Here is a 27,653-nt window from a genome sequence, read left to right as displayed (position 1 = left end):
GGAAATTGTTTATTTATTTTATTTTTTTTGGACAAGCAAACATGTGATCCTCTTTGAAACAGTGCCTATTAATAAAGTTGATACACTTTATCAAATGACATGAAATTGATATTTATAGTAATTTTCACAATTTAAATTAACAACAACAACAAAAAAAGATCAGTCACGCGAAAAAGTATGTACACCCCTAAATTGATCACACCTTCAAATCCACCTTCAAAAAGTGGAATCAGGTGTTGAAGATCGGGTGCCGGATATTAGAACCTGATTAGGGAGTGCAGGTGGAACCGGTCTTATTTATACCCTTCTCATATCTAGTGTCTGGTGTTCCTTTGCTACTGAGGGGTGTGGTGTCATCATTTAAAAAGATTTAAAAGATTTAAAAAGATCTCCAAATTATTTGAAATACATCATTCCACTGTAAGGAAAATCATCTACAGATGGCACAGATTTCAAATGACTGCCAACTTGTCCAGGATTGGCCGTCCCAGCAAATTCAGCCCAAGAGCAGACTGTCTGATGCAAGAACCCCAAAAGTTCATAACAGGATCTACTAGAAAGTCTTGCAACAGTTGGTGTCGAAGTGCATGCTTCTACAATCAGAAAGAGATTGTGCGAATTTGACCTGCAAGGCAAGTGTGCCAGGAAAAAGCCTTTGCTGTCTAAAAAGAACATTAAAGCAATATTACAGTTTGCCAATGAGCATACAGGCAAAGACCAGGTCTTTTGGAATAATGTGCTCTGGACAGAAGAATCAAAGATAGAGTTGTTTGTCGTTTGTAGACCAAAGACAACTTTTCAGGCGAAGCACCTCATACTAACTGTAAAGCACGGCGGTGGAAATGTTATGGCTTGGGGTTGCTTCGCTACCTCAGGGACTGGACAACTTGCATTCATCGATTCAACTTTGAATTCTACATCATATCAAAGAGTGCTTTGTGAGGCCATCTGTCCGAAAGTTGAAGTTGAACTGAACCTGAAGAAGAAGCCTTTATTTGTCACATATACATTACAGAACAGTGAAATTATTTTCTTCGCATATTCCAGCTTGTTAGGAAGTTGGGGTCAGAGCGCAGGGTCAGCCATGATACAGCGCCCCCTGGAGCAGAGAGGGTTAAGGGCCTTGCTCAAGGGTCCAACAGTGGGAGCTTGGCAGTGCTGGGGCTTGAACCCCCGACCTTCTGAGCAGTAACCCAGAGCCTTAAAAGGAAGCCTGACTATGAAGACTTGTTGGCCTTAACACACAATAATTGCCGTCTCCTACTAAAATAGGTTGTTAGAAACACATGAAATATTTTCATTACTTTAAAAATACTTAATATTTAATACTTATTTTAACCTACGGAGGCCACCATTACGTTACATGCACAATGCCCTCTGAGTCAATGACGTAAAATGGTTGCACTTGAGCACTCTGCACCACGCTCCAGCATAGCGCCATTAAACAAAAAGAATTAGCTACTAGTCCCCACAGCAAGAAAAGAATGCCGCACTGGATGTAATTTTCTAGTTCTTGTGTGCTGTGATACAGGGGATATTTGTAAATATTTTCATGACGTAAGCATCTTAATAGTGTGTTTTTCTGTATATTCTCATAACGTAAAGCTCCTGTAAAATTACCCTAAAACGCCTATTAAAGGCATTCCCACTGCCCTAAGTGGACCTTTCAACAGGATAATGATCCTAAGCACACTAGCAAATCCACCAAGGAATGGATCAAAAAGAAGAAATCGAGGGAGGGTTATGGAATGGCCTAGCCAAAGCCCAGATTTGCGTCCCATTGAAATGTTGTGGGGGATGTGAAACGGGCAGCACATGCAAAAAAAAAAAAAAACCCTCAAATATCTTGCAAATGAAGGAATAGTGCATTGAAGAGTGGTCAAAAATTCCAGCAAGTCTGGTGGACAATTATGCAAAATGCCTACAAGATGTTATTTCTGCTAAAAGGGGCAATACTAGCTTCTGAGGCCAAGGGTGTACTTACTTTTTCTATTCTATTCTATTCTAATATCTATTGATATTTCTGTTGAATAAATTATTGAAAAAGCAACTTTTCCTTGTGGTTTTGTTCAACTATATCAACTTTAATAATAGGCACTGTTTCAAAGATGATCAAATGTTTGCTTTTCCAAATATGTAAAAAAAAAAAAAAAAGCCAACAATTTCCATGGGGTGTACTAATTTTTTCACGACTTTAGTCGTGGGCCAAGTGGTGTGTGTCTAATTGCAAACTTTCCAGTTTCATCAGGGAGAACCAGCAAATTGATTTGGCATCAGTAAAAAAGCCTACCCGTGCCCTGCCATTTTTCCCAGCTCTGAAACACCACGTCTGGATGCACCACTTTCCTGGTTGTATGCCCTGACTCAACAGGGTGTTTACTGAATCACTAACGAAGAGTGGGCTCCCAGGTAGTGAGGGACGTATCTGTGATGACCATCTCTGTCTGATGGGGAACTGCTCAAATTTGATTGGCGAGTGCAACAACCTTAGGTGAGAGGATGGCTAGCATTCTCAAACTATGTAGCTTTTCGTGACTAATTGTGGCCTGCTTTGGTATTGAGGAGCTTTTGTGTAATCTGTACAAAGGTGTCCCTAGATGGTCTGTTCCTTGATATAACCTTATACCTCTGCCCATCACAGGCAACAGGACAATCTGCATGCATCTTGAGAACACCCATGGTGCTAGAGAGAGGCCAAAGAGTCAGACTTTGAATTGGAATGTCAATCATTGGAAGGCAATTCTCAAAAAGCATGAGTGGCCTAAGCAATGGGAACATAAAAATATGCATCAACCAGCTCCACTGATGTGACCCAGTGATGTATCACATCTGATAACCTTAATGTACAGACTAGAAGGGCTTTTAGGAAACATTCCAGCCCTCTGAAATCTAGAATTAGACTTGTTCTTGGGACAGAGTAGCAAATGTGAAGGGGTCTGAAAGGGCCCCAGAAAGAACAGGGGCTGACGGAGGAACTGAAGCAATGTTTTTAGCTGCAGAGCATCCCATTAGCAGCCCTGTTTACTTATTTACCCCAATGGCCGCAGGGACACTCAGGTGCCTGGTAGGAACCTGAGAGTCTGGCTTGCATTATGCTGACAAAAATGATATTGGTTCCCAGCCAGTGAGCCAATCTTGAGAAATTTGAGGGTGCTATATGGCCGGTCACTTACTAGATTCTAAAATTTGCACTCTTCTTCCAAGGGTTTCTTTGGCCAAAAGCCAAAAGAGCAACACTTAGCAGAAGGACACAAGCTTGATTCACATGTGTTGTTACATGGACCACACTTGGCACTGCCCATAAATCAGTTTGGATCCTCAGTTCTGACACAGAGGGCTAAATAGCTGCAGAAGATGTAGCAATCAATCTAATGCAAGAAGCAAAACGGCTAATGAAGATATCCAGGTGTCAATCCCCACCCTTGGTGGTTTGGAGGGGGTGAAATGGAACATCTAACACAATCAGAATTAGTTTTTTTCCTCGTTCTAAAACAAGCCATAGACTCATTTTCCTCATCTGCAATTTGAATCGGGTATAGTATGCTAATTAGCATGAAGTATAAAATAAGATTTGTATTAAAATTTACATAACAATTATGTCTTCTCTATTGACAAACAAATGTCTCATTCTCTCCTGTATGACTTCCTCTAGACTTTAAAAAAAAATTAAATATTGTATTCCGACAGCCACCCAAATATGATTCAGTGGACATTTTGAACACCCATCAAACTGCCGAAACCTGACCTGAATCAAATGGTTACAGTGTGCTGTCCTGAAGAAAAAAAGTATCGTGTTAAACAGCTACTGGTGCAAATGAAATGCTGGAAACTGAATGTGTAAGCTTGATGGGACTTTAATCAGCTTTGCCGCTGAAATGAGATCTTCTGAAGGACTCTGTTACCACAACCTTTTGCAACCACAATGCTTTTTACTAAGCCTGAAAGTCACTTAGGGAACAGAGATTCCATGAGCAAATTAGTATGAACAAAAGGCAGGGATTAAATTTGTGGAAGTGCAGACTATTAATATGCACTACATCGATCCTTTAAAAAAAACACTAGGTTGCATATTTCAGGTTGAGGGTTCTTGGAATTGCAACTGACTCGAGGTCATGACTAACAGGTCTGCTTTCTGTGGCACTGACCTGAGGGAAAAAAAGATGAGTATTTTCTGTGTGAATAATGAGTGCCATTGCCATCCCAGGTAATCCAGTGTGAAGTCAGCTCGATGTTTATCACAGATTTCAACTTGCCCAGTTTACACTGACAAGCAAGTAGTGCCATTTGTAGTAGTGTCAAGTGAGCAGGCAACTGCGGGTATATCTCTCAAATATTTATAAAGCTGACAGCATCTAGACGTTTAAGAGGACTGCTGATATTGAAAGGAGTACATATAGATTTGGCATACAGCATTAGAGCCATCACAGTGGGGTACACGACACACAATCAGGAATCTGCCTCAACATTAGAAACTTGAATTTGCAATCCGTTCAATTTAATAAGATTTTAGAATCCTGTACATTTTGATATATAATCCTAGTCCTTTAACAAATCACTTGCCTACAAGTGTCCGTGAAATGGTTCTGCACAACCAACATTTTTGACTTTTCACCTGCTGCTGCTCAAACTGTTTGGATGCAAACATCATTTTTGATCAGACAGTTTGTTTCAATCTTTTTCAGTCAAAACTTTCAGCCTTTCCCTCCCTTTTGCCAGAAAACTGAAAATTCTGTTTTTGACTAGGGCTGCAACTGGCGATTATTTTAATATTCGATTAGATGGCCAATTATTTTTTCGATTAACCGGATGGGGGCAAACTTTCAGGTTAGTAAATAACTACTGTGTTCCATTTGAAATGATATTACCTTACTAAAATTCATACACTAGACCAGTGGTTCTCAACCTTCTGTCAGCTTTGGACCCCTAGCATATTTCGAACAATCCACAAGGGCCCCCTCACTCCACAACAATTATAGGCTATATATTAAACAGCCATTTCTATATATGTTGCTTTATTTAATTTATATTTAACATTAATAATATTAACATTAAAATTGAATCAAAATATTTAAAGATTTTTTTTTTTTTACATTTTATTGTTGGTGTCACATTTAATTTGACTCACTGAATTCTCTTTTGTTTATTTTATACATCAATGTGACACTTAACTTGTCTACCACTGACAGGTTTTTGCAAATTATCATTTAATTTGTAAATAAATTTAAAATAAATCCACCAACGAACGATCGTCACCTCAGCTAACGTGATATTTGCAAATAACCACATTGATTAATTTTAAAGCATCTCATTTGAATATGTTTTGATACATTTCATTTTATATATATATATATATATATATATATATATATATATATATATATATATATATATATATATATATATATATATAATTTAAACATTTTTAAAACTTTCCTACAGACCCCCTGCAATTACACCACTGACCACTAGGGGTCCGCGGACACGCGGTTGAGAAACACTGTATCCGACGGTAGTATTTACCCTGTTTTCGGAACAGAAGTTACTGAATGAGTAAATGTACCGCCGCAGACCAACTAATCGATAATGAGATTCGTTGGCAACGATTATCATAATCGATTATTATCGATTTTTTTTTTTTTTTTAATATAAATTAGTTGTTGGAGCTCTATTTTTGACCATTTTGGGTCTGAGATAGTATCCCTAATAAATATAGTTACAGGTTTAATATTAACCGGTTTCATATAAAGTCGAAAATAAATCGATACATTTTATTTCACATTAATGAACTGCAGTTACTGAGTCCAGAACTCTTGTAAAAGTCTGTATTCCATTCATTTGACATTATATATTCCACCAAGTACCTGGATGTTTTACCTGTTCCAGGAGGTTACACCTTGGCCATAGATGAATCTTTTAATAAGACAACCAATGCAAACATAACCTCACTGTCCACTTTATTAGGAACACTTGTACAACTGTGTCAGAGATATATCAACCTGCAGTTCTTGCCTAGTGTCCTACTGAAGATAAGCAGGGTTGAGAATGGCCAGTACCTGGATGGGAGACCTCCTGGGGAACAACTAAGGTTGCCACTTGAAGTGGTATTAGGGAGGGCAGCAGGAGGTGCTCACCCTGTGGTCTGTGTGGATCCTCATGCCCCAGTATAGTGACGTGGACGCAAGACGTTAAACTGAGGTCCTGACTCTCTGTGGTCATTAAACATCCCAGGACACTTCTCATAAAGAGTAGGGGTATAATAATATAATAATATCCATCCCCGAATTGGCTACATCACACTCCTTTCCTCTCCACCAATGTGTGTGGTGGGCATTCTGGTGCAATATGGCTGTTGTAACTGTAACTAGCTGGCTGCTCATTTATGCAGCTGTCAAATCAACCAATCATGTGGCAGAAACACAACACATAAAATCAGATGCAGATACAGGCCAAGAGCTTCAGTTAATGTTCACATCAAACATCAGAATGAAGAAAAAGTGTGATCTCTGTGCCTTTAACCGAACATTAACTGAAGCTCTTGACCCGTATCTGCATGATTTTATGAATTGTGCTGCTGCTGTACAGGTGTTCCTAATAAAGTGGATGGGAAGTGTACATTCACAACAGTGGATGCTGGAACACAAAATCAATCTCTGGATTTAATCTCAATCTTTGCATTTAAATCTATTTGAAATGCTATGATTTGAATTGAACAGTTCACAATGCACAAACGTAAAAATATAAAGAAGCATTAAATATTCTGCATGAAGAAGTCCAAGAACCTCTACAAATATCTCCAGGCGTATTAAACATTACAGGAAAAGGCTGCTGTTTTCCTTCACAGGAAAGATCACCAAATTGTTAATTGTGTGTAAGCATAGCCCTTTGTGAATGTGTTCATAAAATGTACAGTAGGACTAACAAACAGACTGATTATGACTGATTTCCTGTTTAAATCATTGGTACCCATATAGTCAGGAGCATAGTCTGAAACCCTTCTTTGTTCACCAGATTAAGCACTTCACAGAAGGATTCCTCCACAAATTGCAGCTAAAGCTTGTTTTGATTTAGTAATATCAATAGCCAATCACGTTCTACCCGAAAGCAAATAATAATGATAATGAGTCTATTTATCATATATACATATACACCTCCACACCACCATATATAATATACACCTCCACAGCCCAATACACTGAGTAATTTGTTGTGGAATTTACTGTTCTAGGGAAAAGCTCGCCACAGAAACTTTGCCTTACTTTTAGGCCAGAACAGCATGAGTGCTCCCTTCTCTGTGTAATCTCATTTTCTGGGGACCAAGTGGCTTTTCTCGGTGGGTCCATCCTCCTCAAAAAAGTTCCTTTTTCCCTAAAGAAATTTCTTGCCATTGATTCAGACACCCCTGCAGGAAAATAACAGAACGATCAGTCTTTATTATATATATATATATATATATATATATATATATATATATATATATATATATATATATATATATATATATATATATATATTAAAAGGAAAAACAACAACAACAACCATAGACATATTTTAAAGAATTTACTTTGGATAAATATATATGTACAGACCTAAGAAGAGAAAGTAGACAATTTGCTGCTTGCAAATATCTTCACAATAATCATAAATAAATCTTTATGAAAAGGTATGCCTAAAATGTCCTTCAGTTCATAAACATGCATAAAGGAAGCTGACGCAGGCATTTACAGTATAAAATAACTGATCTCCTGTGTGAGGAGAGTATACGCCACTGTTTTAGCTAAAAGCGAGCAGGTATGTTTTATAAAAAAACAACTTTATTATCAAGGAAACAAAGACATATTTCTTAATATTCACATAGATTACTAAACAATACTCCTCTTGTTGGCTAAAAGAGCAGCAGGAATGTTCCCAGGGTATGCAAAGTCTTGGAAGAAGAAAAACTGCTGTATGTATTAACCAGAAGATACACATGAAGGGTTTAAAAAAAGTTGTTTTTAAAAAAAAAAAAACATTATAGTCCATTATATAATTTTAAATCTTGATGACATTTCCCTTTTGTTATATTCCCAAGAAAAGCATTCAGAGAGAGAGAGAGAGAGAAAAACATGTATTTGGTTTACCTTTTTTTTAAATTTATTTATTTAATGTACTTACTGTAATTGGAATACAGATAAATAACATGAAACTCAAAATGCCCATTAAAATATGCCTAATTGAAGCAAGTTGGAATATTAGAGTCAAAAACAAAGGCTTTTCTTTTCTACAGTGGTCTGATCAATGGTGCAGATTACATCCTTAATGTCATGACAAGTCATGTGATCAGCTATGTGACCAGATTTGAAAGGACATGTGGAAAATGTTAGCTTGAAAGAAGTGTAGAACACTGTGGAGATTTTTTGCTTTGTTTTGTTTTGTTTGTTGTAGGATTAAAGGAGAATAAAGGTAGGCAGAAGTTCTCACAACCACTCAGTTCTTCACATGCTCACTTCTTGTAGTAATTAACCACCAGACTGTATTAAAGCTTTTCTTCTTTTAGGCCCTACACTGTGCTTGGACTCATATACATATAGAGACATATTCACGAATAATGTATAGCTGGATAAATAAATAAACAAATAAAATGCTTCATCAGTATTGACCAAAAATGTTATATAAGGCTTAGGCTTGATACATATTATGTACTAAGGCAGCTTAAAGCTCACCAGCCTGAATTGAACTACCCAAGGAGCAGGAAAATCCTGTTTCTTGGAGATTTAAATGGTGAGAGACGAGCAGGTACTAAGCCATAACATTACTGTAATGGAAGTATGTAATGGTGGTGTTCACGCGCGCATACAAACGTGGCACTTGTTTGATCGTGCAGTGCCTGCGTCCTGTGTGCAGCACAATAACTAATAATAATCATACTTGCCACATAAAACACACACACACACACACTCAGACTGCGCAATCTTCTAATCCAGACTTCATCATATCAACAGAAGCATTATTAACTAGTTAGAGCGAAATGTACGCACGCTGCTCATAATAAACGAATAATAATACTCACACGATCTTCTTTCGCACTAAGAAGCGATTGAGACCCGTTGTTCTCGGTGCTCTCCGGTGTGTTATATAATATAGGCTATGGATTTGAAACTGGACTTTTCCCGACGCTCCAGAATCAGCTGCTCTCCTGTGGACAATAAGAGCTCGCGCACAGCAGATGCCACGGGCTTTAAGGAAACTTCCCATAGGGTTGGATGAAAGGATCGGATTTCCGAGTCACATCCCGCGTGGGGGGGAGCAGCAGCGGTGTTTTGAATAGAATAATCTTTCGCGTCAGCCCCCTAACCCTCCTGAGAAAACAGTTTCCACCGTTTTCGCAAGATTCTCGATGAACTGGCTCGAGCACGTGACAGATCTCAGCCTGCAGACAGTGGTGCTGGAGCTACTTAGGTCCTCTAAATGTTTTCCAGGTCAGCGACATTATATGAAGTATGTCATTTCAGAGGCAGTTTACTCCGTTGTGACAGGGGACAGTTATATAATTTGAACATTTAGCAAGAATTATCTCCCACATCTCCCAATTGCTCCAACCAGCATCAAGCTTCAGCGATGTCATTCACTTTGCACATGCCCAGTGCCCTGTGACTGCTTACACAAGAACATTCATATCCCTCCAGAATTTGGGGGGAAGTATTGAGTTGAAGATTAAATAAGTGCCCATGAAAAAGCCTCAGATTCCTGTTCTCGGCTGACAGGAGAGGAACCTGATGCGGTCTTCTGCTGTTGAAGGTCGTCCACCTCAAGGTTCGATGTGTTGTGCATGCTGAGATGCTTTTCTGCTCAACACACCTGTATAGAGTAATTGAGTTACTATAAACTTCCTTTCAGGTCAGACTGGTCTGATCATTCTCCTCTGATCTCTCTCATCAACAAGGTGAGAAAATCCCAGGAGATCAGCGGTTTCTGAAATACTCCAACCAGTCCATCTGGCACCACAAACAATGTCACGGTTAAAGCCACAGAGATCAGACTTTTCCCCATTCTGATGTTTGATGTGAACATTGTCTGAAGCTCGTGACCCGTATCTGCATGATTTTATGAATTGTACTGCTGCCACATGATTGGCTGATTAGATAATTGCATGAATGAGCAGCTGTACATGTGTTCCTAATAAAGTGGATGGTGAGTGTAGTTTGTGTGTAGTTATGTTGTCACAAGTATATTTAATAGTCTATTGGAATCTTAAAAATCTTTTAATTTTGGTCCACTGTAGATTGTTGAATGCACCCTGTTGTAAGGTAGGACATCGTTTGCATATTGTCCTATTAGCTTGGTTTCCACAGGCCCAAACTCAGCCCATGATTTTCCATGTGTTTGAGCACTAAGGAGTGTGTCTACATCATGCCAAGAAGAAAGGACATCAGTCATGATCTCAGAGAAGAAATTGTTGCCCGGACTAGCGTCATGAGCCACTCACCTGTGGTCCTGTGCTGGATTACGGAAAGAACAAATTGAGATGTAGACTACATAGAGTAGTCACACAGATGTGACGTTCCTTGACAGATGTGTTTCGGGTGAATAAGTAAAACTGCAGTAAGAGAGAAGTGATTTGTGTTCTATGTGTTTGTGTGTATCTCTGATTGCGAGTATGGGGAATACACAGGGCAGATCTTCCTTGAAGTGTGGTCCACTGAATGAAATGCTGTGCTTGAAGGTATTAAAGGTATTAGAAGAATGTACTGTAGGGAACATATGGAGAAAGCAAAGATCAAGCAGAGGTTAGAAAGTGGAAAGCATTGACAGAGAGGAGACAGAAGAGGAGCGACAAAGGCCAGGAGAGAATTTTAATGCTTAATTATTACAGTAGGTGCATCTGGCCGCCATATTACTGAATCCTATAGTCAGGGCTTAATAAAACACGTGCGTTCCGGAACATTTTATGTGGATTCAGCCCTCTGCAGCTGGATGTTTAAAGTCTCACACAGCAATATTATAAAAACAAATCATTTTTGTTTTTAATTCACTAAAAATAAAATAAAACAACAACAAAAACCCTGCAATAAAAATACCTAAGCTTATATTACCATTGATAAAATTTTGCTAATAGCCAATCAATAGCCTCTTTCACATAATGTAATCATTTAAAGTTCAAAGGTCAATTGAATTCATTGTTACAAAGCGAAGCCTACAGTCACACTTATCATTAACAGTATTTTTCAAGAACACAAACAACGACAGTGAGAAAATGGAGCAAAATACTAAAAAGGCAAGAGTGTGGCTCAGGTGGTAGAGCGGGTTGTCCACTAATCGTAGGATCGGCAGTTTGATTCCCGGCCCACGTGACTCCACATGCCGAAGTGTCCTTGGGCAAGACACTGAACCCCAAGTTGCTCCCGATGGCAAGATAGCGTCTTGCGTGGTAGCTCTGCTACCACTGGTGTGTGAGTGTGTGTGTGTGTGAATGAGACACAGTGTTAAGCACTTTGTAGAACCGCTAAGATTAAAAAAGTGCTATATAAGTGCAGACCATTTACCAAACGTCCGATCAAGCAGTTTGGCGACCGTTCCCACGACTTACAGTGATAATGCAAGCCTGATTGTGGAAGGTTTTCAGAAGCACTTACAAGGCTAAAGTTGTCAACCTGCTCCTGGCTTTGAAAGTGAATAAAAATAGAGTTACAGATCACGTACACTCAATCAGGATTTTTTTTTATTGAGTACAGAGGCTCAAATACACAAAAGTTCCAGAAGGATTGAGGCAGTTGTTGGCTACTGTGAATACAACACCAATCTTGAGTGGAGCGAGAGCAGGGTTTCTCCAAAATGAATCTCATTTGTAGCTCGCAGCATGAATCCCATCTCGTCTCTGATGTTTTTGAACATTGTGGGTCCACCACTTATAAAGTTCAATACCTAGACATTTGTACATTCATGGATACGAAATGGACATTGGGAAGAGTATGAGAACACCGACATGACAGCTTTGTGGAATATTTTCTGCTAGTTAAAATGCTTTTTTCTTGATTATGTTGTGCAGTTAATGTTAGTTTATTATAAGTAGGCCTACTGTATGAAACGTAGCTTTGTTTTTGAAGTGCTTTGGGCAAATGTGTATTTGTTGCTAACTGAGATGACGGCGAATAAGTTGATAGAATGTGCAATCCATAAATGTTTCCCTTTGTACTGAGAATACTCGCTACTATAAAGTCGTTATGTCACTGTACCAGTGTGATCCATTACACAGGCCGACCTATCAGCACTGAAGATCGTTAAACCACGGCCTGTAGCATTATACTCCAAACATCTGGATTCAGTGATGATGGCAGATCACCACGCCTGTTTGCTGCCACTGAGGCCGTTTTGTCATGTTTGGATCTTGTCACAGTGTTGTTCACGTACCACACACTGTTCATTCAATTCTAAATAATGCCCACACTGCACACTTCATGAATGTACACATCCTCTCAATCCAAAACATTGTTTTCATATTTGCTAATACACCGAGGTAACACCCTTAATCCTGCTACTCGTCGTACAGACTCTGATAGCATTCCACATGACTATCTGACTGTGATTGACATTTCCAATCCCAGACCTGACCTCTCAGACAGTCCCGATCCAAACAGGGCATGCATTCTTGCTACAGGCCAGTCTCTTACCGAGTACACTTAAAGTAATTATGCTTATTCTGTGACTCATGACTCTGGTACAATTTAGCATGACCGTGGATTTCTCATTTCTGCTGGAAAGCCCATTGCTAATGCGACTCTTGTCTCAAATCTCCTCTCAGCCATTCTACTCTGGTCTGGAGAGTCTATGTCTGGATGACCTAATTCGTTTCCAGAAGTCAGCCACTGAAGCGGACCACCAGACATTGGTGTGTGGCATACCACAGACAATCATCCTGGTCTTCCTAAGCTGTGTATCATTTCCTTGCAAAATTGATACTTGGGAAGGGAAATGTTTGAAAGGGGGTCAGTACAAAAATCTTGGTAAGCACCAGGTTGATCAATTTTGTAAACAGTGTACATTTTGCATGCCAATGAATATTGGGAAGTCTACCAATCCTCCTTTTTCAACCCAATCCAGCCCAGACATGCCATTTGATCATGTGATGATGGACCTCACTGAACTAATGCCATTTCGAAGTATGTGAAACAGGTGCAAACGTTCATGTGACATGCTCCTGTGATGCGCAGTGATTACTGGGAAATGTAATCAATTTCCAGATACATTACACTAGTGTTCATTAGTGAAGAGATGACTCCGGGATGATTGCCTTCTAGGCACAGCATCAAAGAAAAAGCCAGATCTGTGACTAGCCCATAAACATGAAAGGTTGAAATAGGCAAAAGAGCACAGGCATGCAGAGGAAGATTGAAAAAAAAGTGTTATGTACAGATGAATCTAATTTTGAGGTATTTGGATCACTGTCAAGCATGGTGGAGGATGTGAGGGTCCATGGGTGCTTTTGTGGTGGTAAAGGGTAAAAGGAATCTTCAACAAGGAAGGTTATCCCTCCATTTTGTGACTCCATGTCATACCCTGTGGATGCCACTTGATTGGAGCCAGTTTGACCCTACAACAGGAAAATGACCCAATGCATTGCTCCAAATGCACAACCTATTTATGGAAGAAGAAGCAGTTCTGCTTGTAATGGACTAGCCTGCACAATTACTGAATCTCAACCCTATTGACCTGTTGTGGGAGCAGCTTGACCAGATGGTACAAAAAAGTGCCCATCATGCCAATCCAACTTGGTGGAGGTGCTTTAGGAAGTATGGAAGTATTGATGCAATAACTCAACGAACTGATGAAAAATGTGAACTTTTCTGAATGACTCCAGACTTTTGAACAGTAGTGTATAAAGTTTGGTAGTGTGCGTGCCATAAAAGCAATGCCCTGGTCCATCAGAATATTTTTGGGGATTCTGACTCAGGAGATTACACAGAAAAGTGCTTCCGCACCACTGCATGCGGCTTTTTGGGACCAACAAATGGATCGTTTCTTCCTTAATTTGAGTGTCCTGTGTCGGCCCATATAGCCTATTCTTAATAACAGAAAAGTATGGGTAAGATATTAAAACATTTGATTGGCTTCTGTGACCATCAATTACTTTCACCTGGTCAAAGGTGTGCTTCAGGGTTTTGTCTCACAACTGCTTCAAGGGGAAATCCCTAAGGGGAATCCCCATGAAAATTGGGGAAGTCTTCTTGACATGGAGCTTACATTGATGGACCCAGCCACACCTCCCCAGCCCGTGCTTTGAATATCCCACACCATGTTATGCTAATGCAGGACCCATTGAACACTGAACTCCCAGCCACTGAACATCTTCATTACAGGAGATGTCTGCATAGAACATGCAACATCAGCAAGGACTCCTCCCATCCCATCCCATCCCACTGTTCAACCTACTTTCACCCAGGAGGAGATGGAAGAACTTCTTTCCAGCCAGCTTCTTTCCCACAACCATTACCATGCTGAACTCTTCACTACACTGTTAGGCCACTGATGATTTACTACCTGTTATCATTCTGGTAATTCTATTCTATACTTTATATTCTGTATTAGCTCGATATAAATTGAAGAATTCATAGTATATGCATTCTAGGCCATCTTATAAATCTGTATATAATCTATATATGAAGAAGAAGCCTTTATTTGTCACATATACATTACAGCACACTGAAATTCCTTTTTTTGCATATCCTAGCTTGTTGGGAAGTTGAGGTCAGAGTGCTGGGTCAGTCATAATATGGCGCCCCTGGAGCAGATAGGATTAAGGGCCTTGCTCAAGGGCCCAACAGTGGCAGCTTGGGGCTTGAACCCCGGCCTCCTATACATACAGTGGTGCTTGAAAGTTTGTGAACCCTTTAGAATTTTCTAGCACCCGGTTGGGGTTGAGAGCATGGATGACTCGGGAGGCACGCTTACAAGTGTGTTTTTATTTTTTGCCGTTCTTCCTCATCTATGCTTTTCAGCACAGCCTTCTAGACTCCAAACAAACAAAACTTAGAAGTTTCTCAAACTCGTGTATGTTCACACACACACACACACACACACACACACACACACACACACACACACACAAAACCTTTCTTCACTGCGATCATGAAAGTGATAGTGGTAATGGGCAGGACAAGTGTTGTTTATGCTTGCATAAATAAAAGAAACATAATATAGTGGCTAGTGAGCTAACTAATTATTTCCCCAACCTGCCGCAGGTATAATAATGCTACATGAAATGACTAGCAAACATCAGCTAAGCTAAGGATGGTTTACAGCCATGTTTCTTACTTTTTTAGAAACTAGGTTCCATTTACTTAAGCGCTCTCTAACTGCCTGAATTAGATTAGATGATTAAATGAGTCCCAGCGATGCTTGTGACTGACTTTCCTCTGTGGTGTTGCCATGGCTACAGCTAATTCAATCCTAAGGTCATTCCTTTAGCTCAGTGCTAGCGTTCAGTGGCTAGTTACTGTATCCACAGTTATGCACTACACTCCCCTCCAAAACTATTAGAACAGGAAGGCCAATTCATTTGTTTGTGCTAAAGGTTTCGGGGTTTCAGATCAAAAGCTGGATCTGAGATGAGAGTTTAGGATTTCAGTTTTAATTTCCTTTTAGATGTGTTATACAACATAAAACATAGAACCTTTTGTATCACACCATCCAAAAAAGGAACAGATATGTCTTGAAGTAAATGAAAGTAAATAACACTTAATATTTATTTGCATATACCTTGCTTGCATCAAGCCTGCGACCAGAGTTGCCAAGTCCACTTAATACATGACAGTGGGCTTTATTTTTTGAAGTTGCTTGAAAAAATCACGGGTTGTGGTTTCTCTGTATATTGCCAGACAAAATGTTCCTGTAAACTTCTGAATTTATTCTGCTGCTACCATCATGAGTTCCATCATCAATAAAGATTAGTGAGCCTGTTCCAGAAGCAGCCATGCAAGCCCAAGCCATGAATTTCTAAAAATTGACAGAATGGTCCACAACAATTTATTATTAATTACAGTAAAGTGGATAACCTTTTATAACTGGGGATGTGTCTATGTTCAGAATGATCCAATTACATTCAATATCATGTTCAAAAGTAATTATCATACAGCTGTCATCAATGAAATAATTGATGAACAACAAATAAAGATCAGCTGTTTTTGTAGGATTTTCTTCACATCTGCTTGGATTCATGTGACTGCTGAAGACATGGTCTGCAAAGAGCTTTCAAAGCCTGTACAGGGTCTCATGTTCAAAGAAATCATTCAGGAGAGGGGTACAAAAAAAATTCCAAAACATTAGATGGACCATGGAACATCGTAAAGGCCGTCATCAACAAGTGGAAAAAAAATCGAGAAAAATCACCAAGAACAGGACGTCCCTTCAAAATTTATAAAAGGACAAGACAAAAACTTACCAGGGAGGCTGCCAAGAGACCTACAGCAACATTAAAGGAGCTGCAAGAACATCTGACGAGTACTGATTACTCTGTGCATGTGACAACATTCTCTCTTATTCTTCACATGTCTGGGCTATGGGGTAGAGTGGCTAGATGGAAGCCCTTTCTCACAAAAAACATACAAGTCCAACTAAATCACCCTAAACCATGTGGCAAAATGTGTTATGGTCTAATGAGAACAATTCCAAAAGGTATAATAATTCCATAAATCCACAAGGTAAAAAAAGCACATCAGCAAAAAAACACCATACCCACAGTGCAGCATGGGAAATCCACCTTGGGAAAATATTCCCAATTAAGATGTGCCACGCTGACTCTTATCCAAAAAGACTGAGTGGTGTAATAAAATTAAAAGATACTTCAAAGTATTAGTTTAGGGGTGTGCACACTTATGCAACCAGGTTATTGTAAGTGTTTTCTTTTTCTTTTTTCCCCCTAGAAAGTTTCTGATTGTTTTTCACTTAATTTGTATTCTTTGCATTTGTACATTAAAAGTGGATCTGACATGATTTATCTTAGTGTCATTCTTTTGCTTCACAAAAACCTGCCATTTTAACAGGGGTGTGTAGACTTTTTATATCTACTGTTCATACGTCTTTTTTTTCCTAGAACAGAAGTATATTCAACTAACACAATATATTACTGTATACTATACAGCAATTAGCCATAACATTAAAACCACCTGCCTAATATTGTGTAGGTCCCCCTTGTGCCACCAAAACAGCGCTGGCCCGTTGAGGCAAGGACTCCACAAGACCTGTGAATGTGTGCTGTGGTGTCTGTTACCAAGATGTTAGCAGCAGATCCTTTAATCCTGTAAGTAGCGAGGTGGGGCCTCCATGGATCGTACTTATTTGAAGAGCACATCCCACAGATGCTCAATTGGATTGAGTTCTGGTGAATTTGGAGGCCAAATCAACCCTTGAACTCTTTTTCATGTTCCTCAAACCGTTCCTGAACAATTTTTGAAGTGTGGCTGGGTGCATTATCCTGCTGAAAGAGGCCACTGCCATTAAGGAATACCATTGCAATGAAGGGGTGTTCTTGGTCTGCAGCTATGTTTAGGTAGGTGGTACGTGTCAAAGTAACATCCACATGAATGCCAGGACCCAAGGTTTCCCAGCAGAACATTACCCAGAGCATCACACAGCCTCTGCTTCTCAGACCAGGAAACCTTCTTCCATTGCTCCATGGTCCAGTTCTGATGCTCACATGCCCATTGTAGGAGATGTTGGTGGTGTACAGGGGTCAGCATGGGCACTCTGAATGATCTGCAGCTTTGCAGTCCCATACACACCAAGCTGCGATGCATTGTGAGTTCTGACACCTTTCTGTCATAGCCAGCATACATTTTTTCAGCAGTGTGTACTACAGTAGCTCTTCTGTGGGATTGGAACAGACAGACTAGCCTTTGCTTCCCATGACTCTGTGACCGGTTCACCCAATGGACAAGGTTCGTGGCACTTTAGCTTGGGCACAAAATGAACATGACGAAATGACCTTGTGGATATCATAGAACAAACGAGAGCGGCAGTATCTGCTTTGAAGAAACTGATGGGTTCTGTGAGTGTTGGGGTGACCAGTGGTAGGAGATGTACAGTCATGTGAAAAAATATGCATGTCCAGGGACCTCTGGTAAGGAAGTTGTTGGAAGCACTTTATCTGTTAGTAGGTTGATGAAATGAGTGATTTTAGTTTGCTCAGACAATCCTTTTTGGCATGCAAAATACAAAGAGCATTGCAACATAAAGCCTTTACAATATGTGGAAGAGGAGCAGATAGACAGGGTGCTGTCGAAGAAGCCAGAGCTAAAGTCATGGGAATGTGAGTGTGAATCCTGGTTATCTGCTGCTGTTGATCTCCAACTAGGCAGGCCTGGGCCACCAGAGTCTGATGCCAGTGTAGATTAATCGATTCATTCATTTTGGTAGCTAAGTATTCTGTCAAGCGGCAGGAATAGATGCAACTGCAGGATTAGGAAAGTTTATTGATAAAGCTTGAACTCAGATACATATCGAGAGGCAAAATCATAAACAGGAAACAGGCAATAGTCAGGAGTTCAGTCAGTCAGTCAGTGTTCAACAAACCAGAAGCAAGATCAAAAACCAGGTAACAATATTGTAAAAATGCAAGGTTTGGTATAGGCTGGTAGCTAGGACACAGAGCGTAAACTTCAAAATGAGAGAGAGAGAGAGAGAGACAGAATATGTGTGTGTGTGTGTGTGTGTGTGTGTCTAAATACGTGATCAGTAAGATGGTGAACATGAATGTTTCAGTCTCTGTGGTGGGACATATTTGAAGGCTGTGTGGTGTTCTGGGTAGTGAAGTTTAACGCCGAATCCAATGTTGACGTGACTGAATCCAATGTTAACGGCGAATCCACTGAATCGACTTTTTTTGAGATTGGTAACAATGTGAGGAAAAATCAGGTTGAAGAATTGACAAACAACTTTTATGAAAAATATACTGCCACCACCATGCTTGACCGTAGGTATGATGATCTTTTTGTGGAATTCTGTGCTTGGTTTATGCCAGATGTAATGGGACCCCTGTCTTCCAAACAGTTCCACTTCCAACTCATCAGTCCACTGAACATTCTCCCAAAAGGTTTGAGGATCATCAAGGTGTGTTTTTGGTAAAATTCAGATGAATCTTAATGCTCTTCTGCACTAGCAGTGGTTTTCACCTCACCACTCTTCCATAGAGCCATTTTTGGCCAGTGTCTTATTGATAGTGGAGTCATGAACAGTGACCTTTATTGATGCATTGGCATTTCTAAAATTCTGATGCATTTTAATTCAAATATGAATAACAGAAGGCAAACATTTCACATTTGTAGTTCATATTTAGTGTTTAGAGAACTCATAATGGTGGTCACACTCTTGACCTAATACTAACATACTGATCAAATATAGAAAATACTGTAATATTTCCTCAGTCTGAAGTTGTCTCAGACCTTTATCTTATCTCGTTCAAAATACATCTTGATCACAATATTTGCACCTCGCCTCGCTATCGCATAAAATGTACATTCACATCAGATACTGCACCTAACTTCATCAATAACCTCCCAGAGACATCAATTAGATTTGGATCATCTGATCCCAGGGAACTTGATAAAGCGACTGAATGGTTAGAGTCAATGCTCCGCTTCACATTAGATAGACTGGCTCCACTAAGAAAAATAATTAGAGAGAAAAAGCTAGCAACCTGATATAATGATCAAACGCGTACCCTAAAACAGACCACTCGACAATTAGAATGTAAATGGCGTCAAATGAAATTGGTAATATTTCAAACAGCGTGGAAGGAGAGTCTACTGAACTATAGAAAATCTCTTAGTGATGCTAGATCAGTCTCTCTCTCCACCTTAATAGGAGATAACAAAAACAATTCTAGATTTCTAATCAACACAGTAGCAAAATTAATTAGGAATAAAACCACTACAGAGAGAAACACTCAATCATTACATAGCAGTGAAGATTTCATGGATTTTTTCATTGGTAAGGTTGAAAATATTAGATGTGAAATTCAGGCTATTAAATTAAAACCAGACAGTTTTATAACTAACCCTGTAGATGATAATGTAGCAATATCAGATCAACGTTTAGAATGTTTTACTCCCCTTAGAGAGACCGAACTAGCTACATTAATCTCTTCAGCGAATTCATCAACTTGCATACTAGATCCTGTACCTACATGTTTGTTTAAACAGATTTGTCCAGGAGTAATTGAACCGTTTCTAAATATAATCAATTCTTCCCTTAGCACTGGCTATGTACCTAAATCACTTAAATTAGCAGTTATTAAACCCCTGATCAAAAAACCCGACCTTGACCCCTCTCAACTGTCCAGCTATAGACCGATATCACATCTCCCCTTCATCTCCAAGATAAACAGAAAAGGTTGTACACAGCAGATATGCTCGTACTTACATAGGAACAACATTCATGAAATGTATCAGTCAGGATTTAGACCTCATCATAGCACAGAGACAGCGTTAGTTAAAGTAGTAAATGACCTACTACCAGCCTCTGATCAGGGTTGTGTCTCGCTGCTTGTGTTGCGCAACCTTAGTGCAGCTTTTCATAGCATTGATCATACTATTCGACTAGAAAATGTTGTTGGCATTAAGGGAATAGTCCTCTGGCTCAGGTCTTATTTGTCTGATCGTTATCAGTTTGTAGATGTAAATGATCTTCTCTATGCATACTGAGGTCAAGTTTGGTGTTCCAAACTCCAGTTAGTCCAGAATGCAGCTGCGAGAGTCCTAACTAGAACCAGAAGATACGACCACATCCCCCCGATCTTATCCACACTGCATTGGCTCCCAGTGAAATCTCACATTGATTATAAAATACTTTTATTAACCTATAAAGCACTAAACGCTCTCGCAACACAGTACCTGAGTGAACTTTTAGTTTTCTATGATCCTCCATGCCTACTTAGATCAAAAGATGCAGTCTATTTGTTGGTATCTGGAATAGTGAAGGCTACAGCAGGGGGAAGAGCTTTCTCTTATAGAGCCCCACAGTTATGGAACAGTGTTTAAGTCCAGGCTTAAAAAATATTTGTTTACTCAAGCTTACCATGAGTAGACTTTCTTTTACGCAAAGCACAGTCTTACTTAACAATCTCTCCCTCTCTCCTTTTGTCGAGTCACACATGATTTTATGGAGATGCTAGAGATCCTGATCCTTTCTGATCTCCGGACCTGCCTGATCCGTTTGGATGCCCTACCTCTGGATGGAGCTCTCATCAACTCCAATTCTACATGGACATTCTCACTGTGGTTGCTGGGACTATGGTTGTTTCAAAGGCCCCGGGACTGCAATTACAACATGCAGTTTTGCACTCGGGTCTCCATTGAATGGTGGACTAGTTCAACAAACATACTTCATAAAAAACCATAATGAACTTTTCTTTTACTTTCACACTATCTGTTGTTCCCCAGATGAGCACGGGTTACCTTCTGAGTCTGGTTCCTCCCAAGGTTTCTTCCTATTAACATCTTAGGGAGTTTTTCCTTGGCAATGTCACCACCAGCTCGCTCAATAGGGATAAATTCACTCACTTAAAATCTGTATCCTGTGTTTATATGTTTCTGTAAAGCTGCTTTGAGACAATGACCATTGTAAAAAGCGCTATACAAATAAAATTTAATTGAATTGTTCAAACATGTCATTGAGCTATAAGGAGATAGTCAAATCAAAGTGTCAGCCACACAGATGTATTGTATAGCCAAAAAGAAACCTATTGCTTTGTGCCGTATATTGTAATACATACATCATAAACACATTTAAAAAAAAAAAAAAAAGGTTGCAGTTTTATTTCTTGTGTATGGACTAAACTCTTTCTAGGACTGTGGTTTGATTGTGCCACATACTCAGGTTACTTTGCCAGTCCATCCTTGCCAAGTAGATCTTGAAAGATGTATGTAAATCAAATAACACTGGTTTTCCATATGTCTGTAAAGTACGTATGTAGAACTGTATGTATAAAATGTATAAAATGATCACTATCATTGGGCAGCTGTGGCTCAGGTGGTAGAGCAGGTTGTCCACTAATTGTAGAGCTGGAGGTTTGAGTCCCTTTGTAGAACCGTTAAGGTTTAAAGGTGCTATATAAGTGCAGACCTTTTACCACTGTAATTACAACAATATCATGTTGTCTGGCTCTTGGGCACAATAATTTAGAACAGTGATTAAATATTTAAACACATTTAATTCCAGGAATATCTAACTAATTTCACTGGATCTTGGCTTTCACTGGTCATGGTGAAGGAAGAGCAAAAAATAAGTTTACTTATTTTAGGATTGACTCTGTCTCATCCTATCTTACAAGGAAAGGAAATCTTTTCTCTTGGTTGGTAAATAATGGCAGAACTCACCAGAGAGATGTTAGCGTGCCATCACCAAGTTGTTAGAAATTCAGCAAAGATGAGTCAGTAGACAGGGGATTCAGATTTTCATTGTTTTTTTTTTTTATTGGCACTCCTGTACTATCTTCAGATCAGCTTTTTCACTAACAGAAGTATAACTTCAGACAATTTTCAACAGGTCCATTTGCCAATAAACAGGCCTAGTTTATGCAGGAAGGAAAAGGGCTGGGGGCTAAAAAGGAAGGAGACCAATTGCAGCCTTTGTCTGGGAGTGCTATCACCTCTGATCTTGTTGTGTTCTGTAATACTGACACACCTCAGCAAAACATAAGAAATGATAAATACAGCATCTCTAGAAATAACCTAAGCATAAACCTGGTATGAATAACATGAAATGTAATACATGAATGAACACGAAACTTGGTAGCAAATGCTCATACAAACACATTTCTCACATAACACTAGATCTCATAATGGATTGTGTTACAAGCTGGTTGTCCAGTAGAATAACCTTTCTCCATTAAATCACAGTATTCTTGATTCTCTCACAGAATCCCAGTGACGGTGAGCATCAATGGAGTTCTATCAGCGTTTCTGATGCAAACAGCTCAGTGAAATATTTGATAATTTGGTTAATTAAAATATTGAATTTCACCAAGGTAATGAACAACATAGAAACATTTTTATATTTAATATAGACAAATTTCATTGAGTCGTTTTGATGACATTTTAGAGGAGGTCAGGCTTCATGTGTTTTAAAGCAATCACCTGCGCTTTCAACAAGAACTTTGAAACAAACTGGTTACTTGACAGGTTAGATTAATAGTCCTCAATAAGGTTTTGTTATGATGAAAATGTTTAATAGGATAGCCCCTATATGTTAACCTAACTTTTCTAACACAACTTGTAAAAGGCAGCAGTACAGAATTTTTGCACATCGCTATCACAAAACTGTCTGCTAACTTAATCATCATTATAAAACTGACGAGTGACTTGTTATTCTTGTTCATCAATTTTTAAAGGTGTTACAAACCCAAATTGTACTAAAATGTTCTATGGAGAATCCTAGGACCATCCTTATGGTTTTGCTTCCCCACTTTTTATTAGAATAAAAATGGACTTTTGGTGAAAGTAACATCATGAGTTTAACTAAGAGTCTAACATGAACTTAACTAACATGTTTCATGTAACTTTATCAACCTCCTCGAAAACAAAACATCCACTTGAGAAGGAGTGCATTGAGTGCCGTAGGATTTAATGTTATTTGAATAGTATTTTGGTAGTGTGTTACACTGTATCTCATATGTGATTTTCAAATTTGTGAGATGCTTTGTGAATAAGGAAATAATGACAAAAGAATTAGGCAGATTTCCCCCTTTCAGTCACATCGTGTACAGTTTTGCTTGTAAGGCTGGTGACAAGATGTCTGAACCTGGAGAGAACTGCTCTCTGAGGAAAAAGGACTCTCACGGGAATAACACTCGAACTCTCTCATACAGAATTAGCATCCTCACCTGAAATAGCACATCATGCTGAGTGGAGACTAGGAGATTATCACTACATTGTTTCCTTCCTCCTCTCCTCACACCCTTCTCTTTCTGAGTCAAGATCACCTTAAACACACCCAAGGTCTATATGCATTACATAACATTTTTTGTTGTGAATAAGATGTTGACTATACATGTTTGCTATATTATACAAAAGGTCTCAGTGTGGGGGCGCTTAGCGGTTAGCACGTTTGCCTCACACCTCCAGGGTCGGGGGTTCGATTCCCACCGTGGCCCTGTGTGTGCGGAGTTTGCATGTTCTCCCCGTGCTGCGGGGGTTTCCTCCGGGTACTCCGGTTTCCTCCCCCAGTCCAAAGACATGCATGGTAGGTTGATTGGCGTGTCCAAAGAGTCCGTAGTGTATGAATGGGTGTGTGAATGTGTGTGTGATTGTGCCCTGCGATGGATTGGCACACTGTCCAGGGTGTACCCCGCCTTGTGCCCGATGCTCTCTGGGATAGGCTCCAGGTTTCCCGTGACCCTGAAGGAAGGATAAGCGGTATAGAAGTTGGATGGATGGATAGTCTCAGTGTGTCTGGAAAATATGGTCTCATTCCCTCAACAACAGTTCAAAGAAAAACATTGCATGCTGTTAAAGGCATACACTCCCAGGGTTCCTCACTCAAATTACCTCCTGTATGTAAATAAGATACATCCTTCCACAAACATCAAATTGTCATCGCAAACAACACCCTTTGGTGGACCACAGAGCATCTGGGTATTTAGGGGAGAGCTGTGATCATTGAATGTAATCTCTGCCGCCAACTCGCCACAATGCCTGCACCACCATCTCCACTCTAAAACTCTATATAAGCATATTAGCCTTCCGATGTTCACCTCATTACACAGTGAGCAAAGCCTCAATGTATTTGAATGGAAATGGGAACTGAAACAGAAATACCAGGGAGCGAGGAACTCTGAATCACCAAGACACATATGCGCCTGCCAAAATAAGGGTCCTTAAATAATAGGGTAGCTCCCACCTCATTGGTCTGCCAAAGCCATACCCCGAGCAGGGCCAATAGGATAGTTAAATCACTTATCCTGCCACACTAGGTAAGATTACTTAAAGTTATTATCCTAGTGACATGGGAAAAGTATAGTTTAATGCTATTTTTTTTAAGGGCAAAGTGTTCAAAATGACAGCAAATCTACAGTCCCCTCTGAAAGTATTGGCACAACAAGGCCAATTCTATTGTTTTTGCTAAACACCAATGGGCAGAACTTCTGATCGGCATGGGAACTATAGGCCTAGTATAGCAGAGTTCATCTGCCTCATGAGGGTGATCTATAGGAAGGCAGACTATAAATTCAATTTAGAATTTTTTTGGGGGAGGGCCAGCCTGACAGACGAACCTGCAAGGACATTCACCACCTCCTATGAAAAGGCCAACAGAGCGGCCTCCACAGCACAGCTCCAGCTGGAGTTCAATGTGGCAACCTCTTCTCCACAGCTCCAACTTGCGACCCACAAGACGGTCTCCCCTGCATAGCTCCAGCCAGAGGTCAACATGGCAACCTCAACTCCAGAGGTTCGGCCTGAGACCCACGAGGTGGTCTCTCCTGCAGAGCTCCAGCCGGAGGTCAATGTGCCAACCTCATCTGCTGAAGTGGTCTATCCAGCCATGATCCGGATTGAGGTCAACGAGTTGACCTCCCAGGTTCAGTTCCAGTTAGAGGTTGATGGCACGGCCTCCCAAGCCAGGTTCTTGTCTGAGGTCAACGTGGCGATCACATATCCTGAGCCCCAGTGTGAGACAGATGAAGTATAGTTTAGTGCTCTTTTTTTAAGGGCAAAGTCTTCAAAATGACAGCAAATCTACAGTCCCATCTGAAAGTATTGGCACAACAAGGCCAATTCTATTGTTTTCGCTAAACATTGAAGATATTTGGGTACGAGATCAAAATATGGATATCAGATGATAGAACAAACTTTCAGCTTTCATTTTCTCATATTTACATTGAGATGTGTTAAACTTAGAATATGTTACCCTTTGTTTGAACCCACCCATTTTTTCAAGTGATCAAAAATATTGGAACATGTGAATGACAGGTGTTTCTTGCTGCCCAGGTGTGTCCTGTTAAATTGGTTTGTTAGATAATAAATCGCTCTGAATGTCTACTCTTTGTCTGAGACCTGGGTTTTGCCTGTGAAGACAATGAAGGATTTGTTGTTAAAAAGGATAAATCAGCATGAAGATCAGAGAACTATCTATGGGAGAAAAGCAAGCCATTTTGAATCTGAGAAAAGAGGGAAAAATCAATCAGACACTATGAACAAGCATTGGACATAGCCAATACCACTGGTGCAATAACGACCAGACATGGAACGGGTCAGTCAAGCAAAACAACAGCAGCTGATGACAGAAACATTGTGAGAGCTGTGAAGAGGTCCTCCAAAGCCATGCTCCTGCCAGAGGTTGATGGCACGGCCTCCCAAGCCATGTTCCAGTCTGAAGTCAATGTGGCGACCTCATATCGTGAGCCCCAGTGTGAGACAGATGAAGTGGTCTATCCAGCCATAATCTGGATATAGGTCAACGAGGTGACCTACCAGGTTCAGTTCCAGTTAGAGGCCGATGAGACAGCCCACCAAGCCATGTTCCAGCTAGACGCCAACAAGATGGCCCTCCAAGCTCTGCTCAAACCTGAGGCCAAGGACACGGCCTACCAAGTTCTGCTCACACCTGAGGCTGACGACGTAGCTTCCCAAGCCTGGCTCCTGCCTTAGAACTATGGCAAACATGTCCTAGCCCAGCCACCTGACCCCAGTGAGCCTGTCGCCGACTCACCACCTGCGTTCCACCTGTATGCCCCATTACTAAGACAATGACTGCCTCTGGATTATGAGTTCTGGGTAGATATTTTGCCCAGAGGGCCAGGACTGCTGGGGGGAGTGTCTTGGGGGGGGGCACTGTCATAGATTTCCCCTCGTGCCGAGTGCCAAAGCATTTAGCACACACGAACTGCCCAAAGCATGACAGTGCATGTTTCCAGGTTGTCATAATGTTATATGTGTATTTTGTTTTGGTTTCGGTCCTGTCTCTGCCCCTGTTAGGTTATTGGTTGTCTCCTAATGTGTCTCAGCTGTTTGTTTTTCGCTTGATTATATTTAAACCCCTCCTGTGTCTTTGTTCGGGGCGAAGTATTGTGTGTTTCTGTGTTTTTGCCAGACTCATACCAAGCCTTGATCTTTTTTCTAGTTTCATAGTTACTTGATCCTGCTTTCGTTCGCGTGTTTCTGATTCTCATCTATGCCGTTTATGCCTGATTGCCTGACACCTCGCTAGTTTTCTGACCACATTTTTGCCCATCGTTTGGATTTTCTCTGCCTGCATCTCTTTAACTAAATCTTTTAACTGCACTTGCATATGACTCCATCCCCATTACGTGACACAAGGTGACAGGCCTTGACATTGCTTACAACAGAAACATGATTAAATAGTTCAAACTGTTGGTAATGGTGATAATCATGTGTGAGAGCAATACCTCCCTTTGGTTTCTAATGATTCAGGTAGTAACGTAAATGCTTTACATGCTTTCATCTCCAATCCTTAGAAATATTAAATCAATTTGCCCATATTCATGATATTTTCACTTGCTAAGATAACTTTTTTGTAGTGTTATATATATTTCTCATTCGTAAGTCGCTTTGGATAAAAGTGTCTGCTAAATGAATGTAATGTAAATGTAGTGTGGGGAATGATTTTTTTAAAAAAATACATGCAACTCCTATAAATTACTACAGGATGATAAAAAAAAAAAAACAGAC

General features: G+C 40.0%; 1 protein-coding gene across 5 annotated transcripts in view; it reads right to left on the bottom strand.

The window, feature by feature from the left end:
• Positions 1-9,590, bottom strand: part of slco1c1 (solute carrier organic anion transporter family, member 1C1) — a 54,286-nt gene extending 44,696 nt beyond the window's left edge. For 3 of the 5 annotated variants that reach the window (XR_008398359.1, XM_047162233.2, XM_017493674.3), the window contains exon 1: positions 7,257-7,388. Coding sequence is in view for 2 of the 5 variants with exons in the window: in XM_047162233.2 (XP_047018189.1) it covers positions 7,257-7,385 (129 nt within the window). In the remaining 3 variants the exon portion in view is untranslated. Of the gene's footprint in view, positions 1-7,256; positions 7,400-9,046 lie in introns of those variants that run through there. The other 2 variants (XR_008398360.1, XR_008398361.1) reach the window with 2 other exon arrangements.
• Positions 9,591-27,653: the final 18,063 nt, after the last annotated feature.

Source organism: Ictalurus punctatus, chromosome 19 (assembly GCF_001660625.3).
Source record: "Ictalurus punctatus breed USDA103 chromosome 19, Coco_2.0, whole genome shotgun sequence".
In the NCBI taxonomy this organism is placed as follows: Eukaryota; Metazoa; Chordata; class Actinopteri; order Siluriformes; family Ictaluridae; genus Ictalurus; species Ictalurus punctatus.
This window is presented reverse-complemented; position numbering and strand designations above follow the sequence as displayed.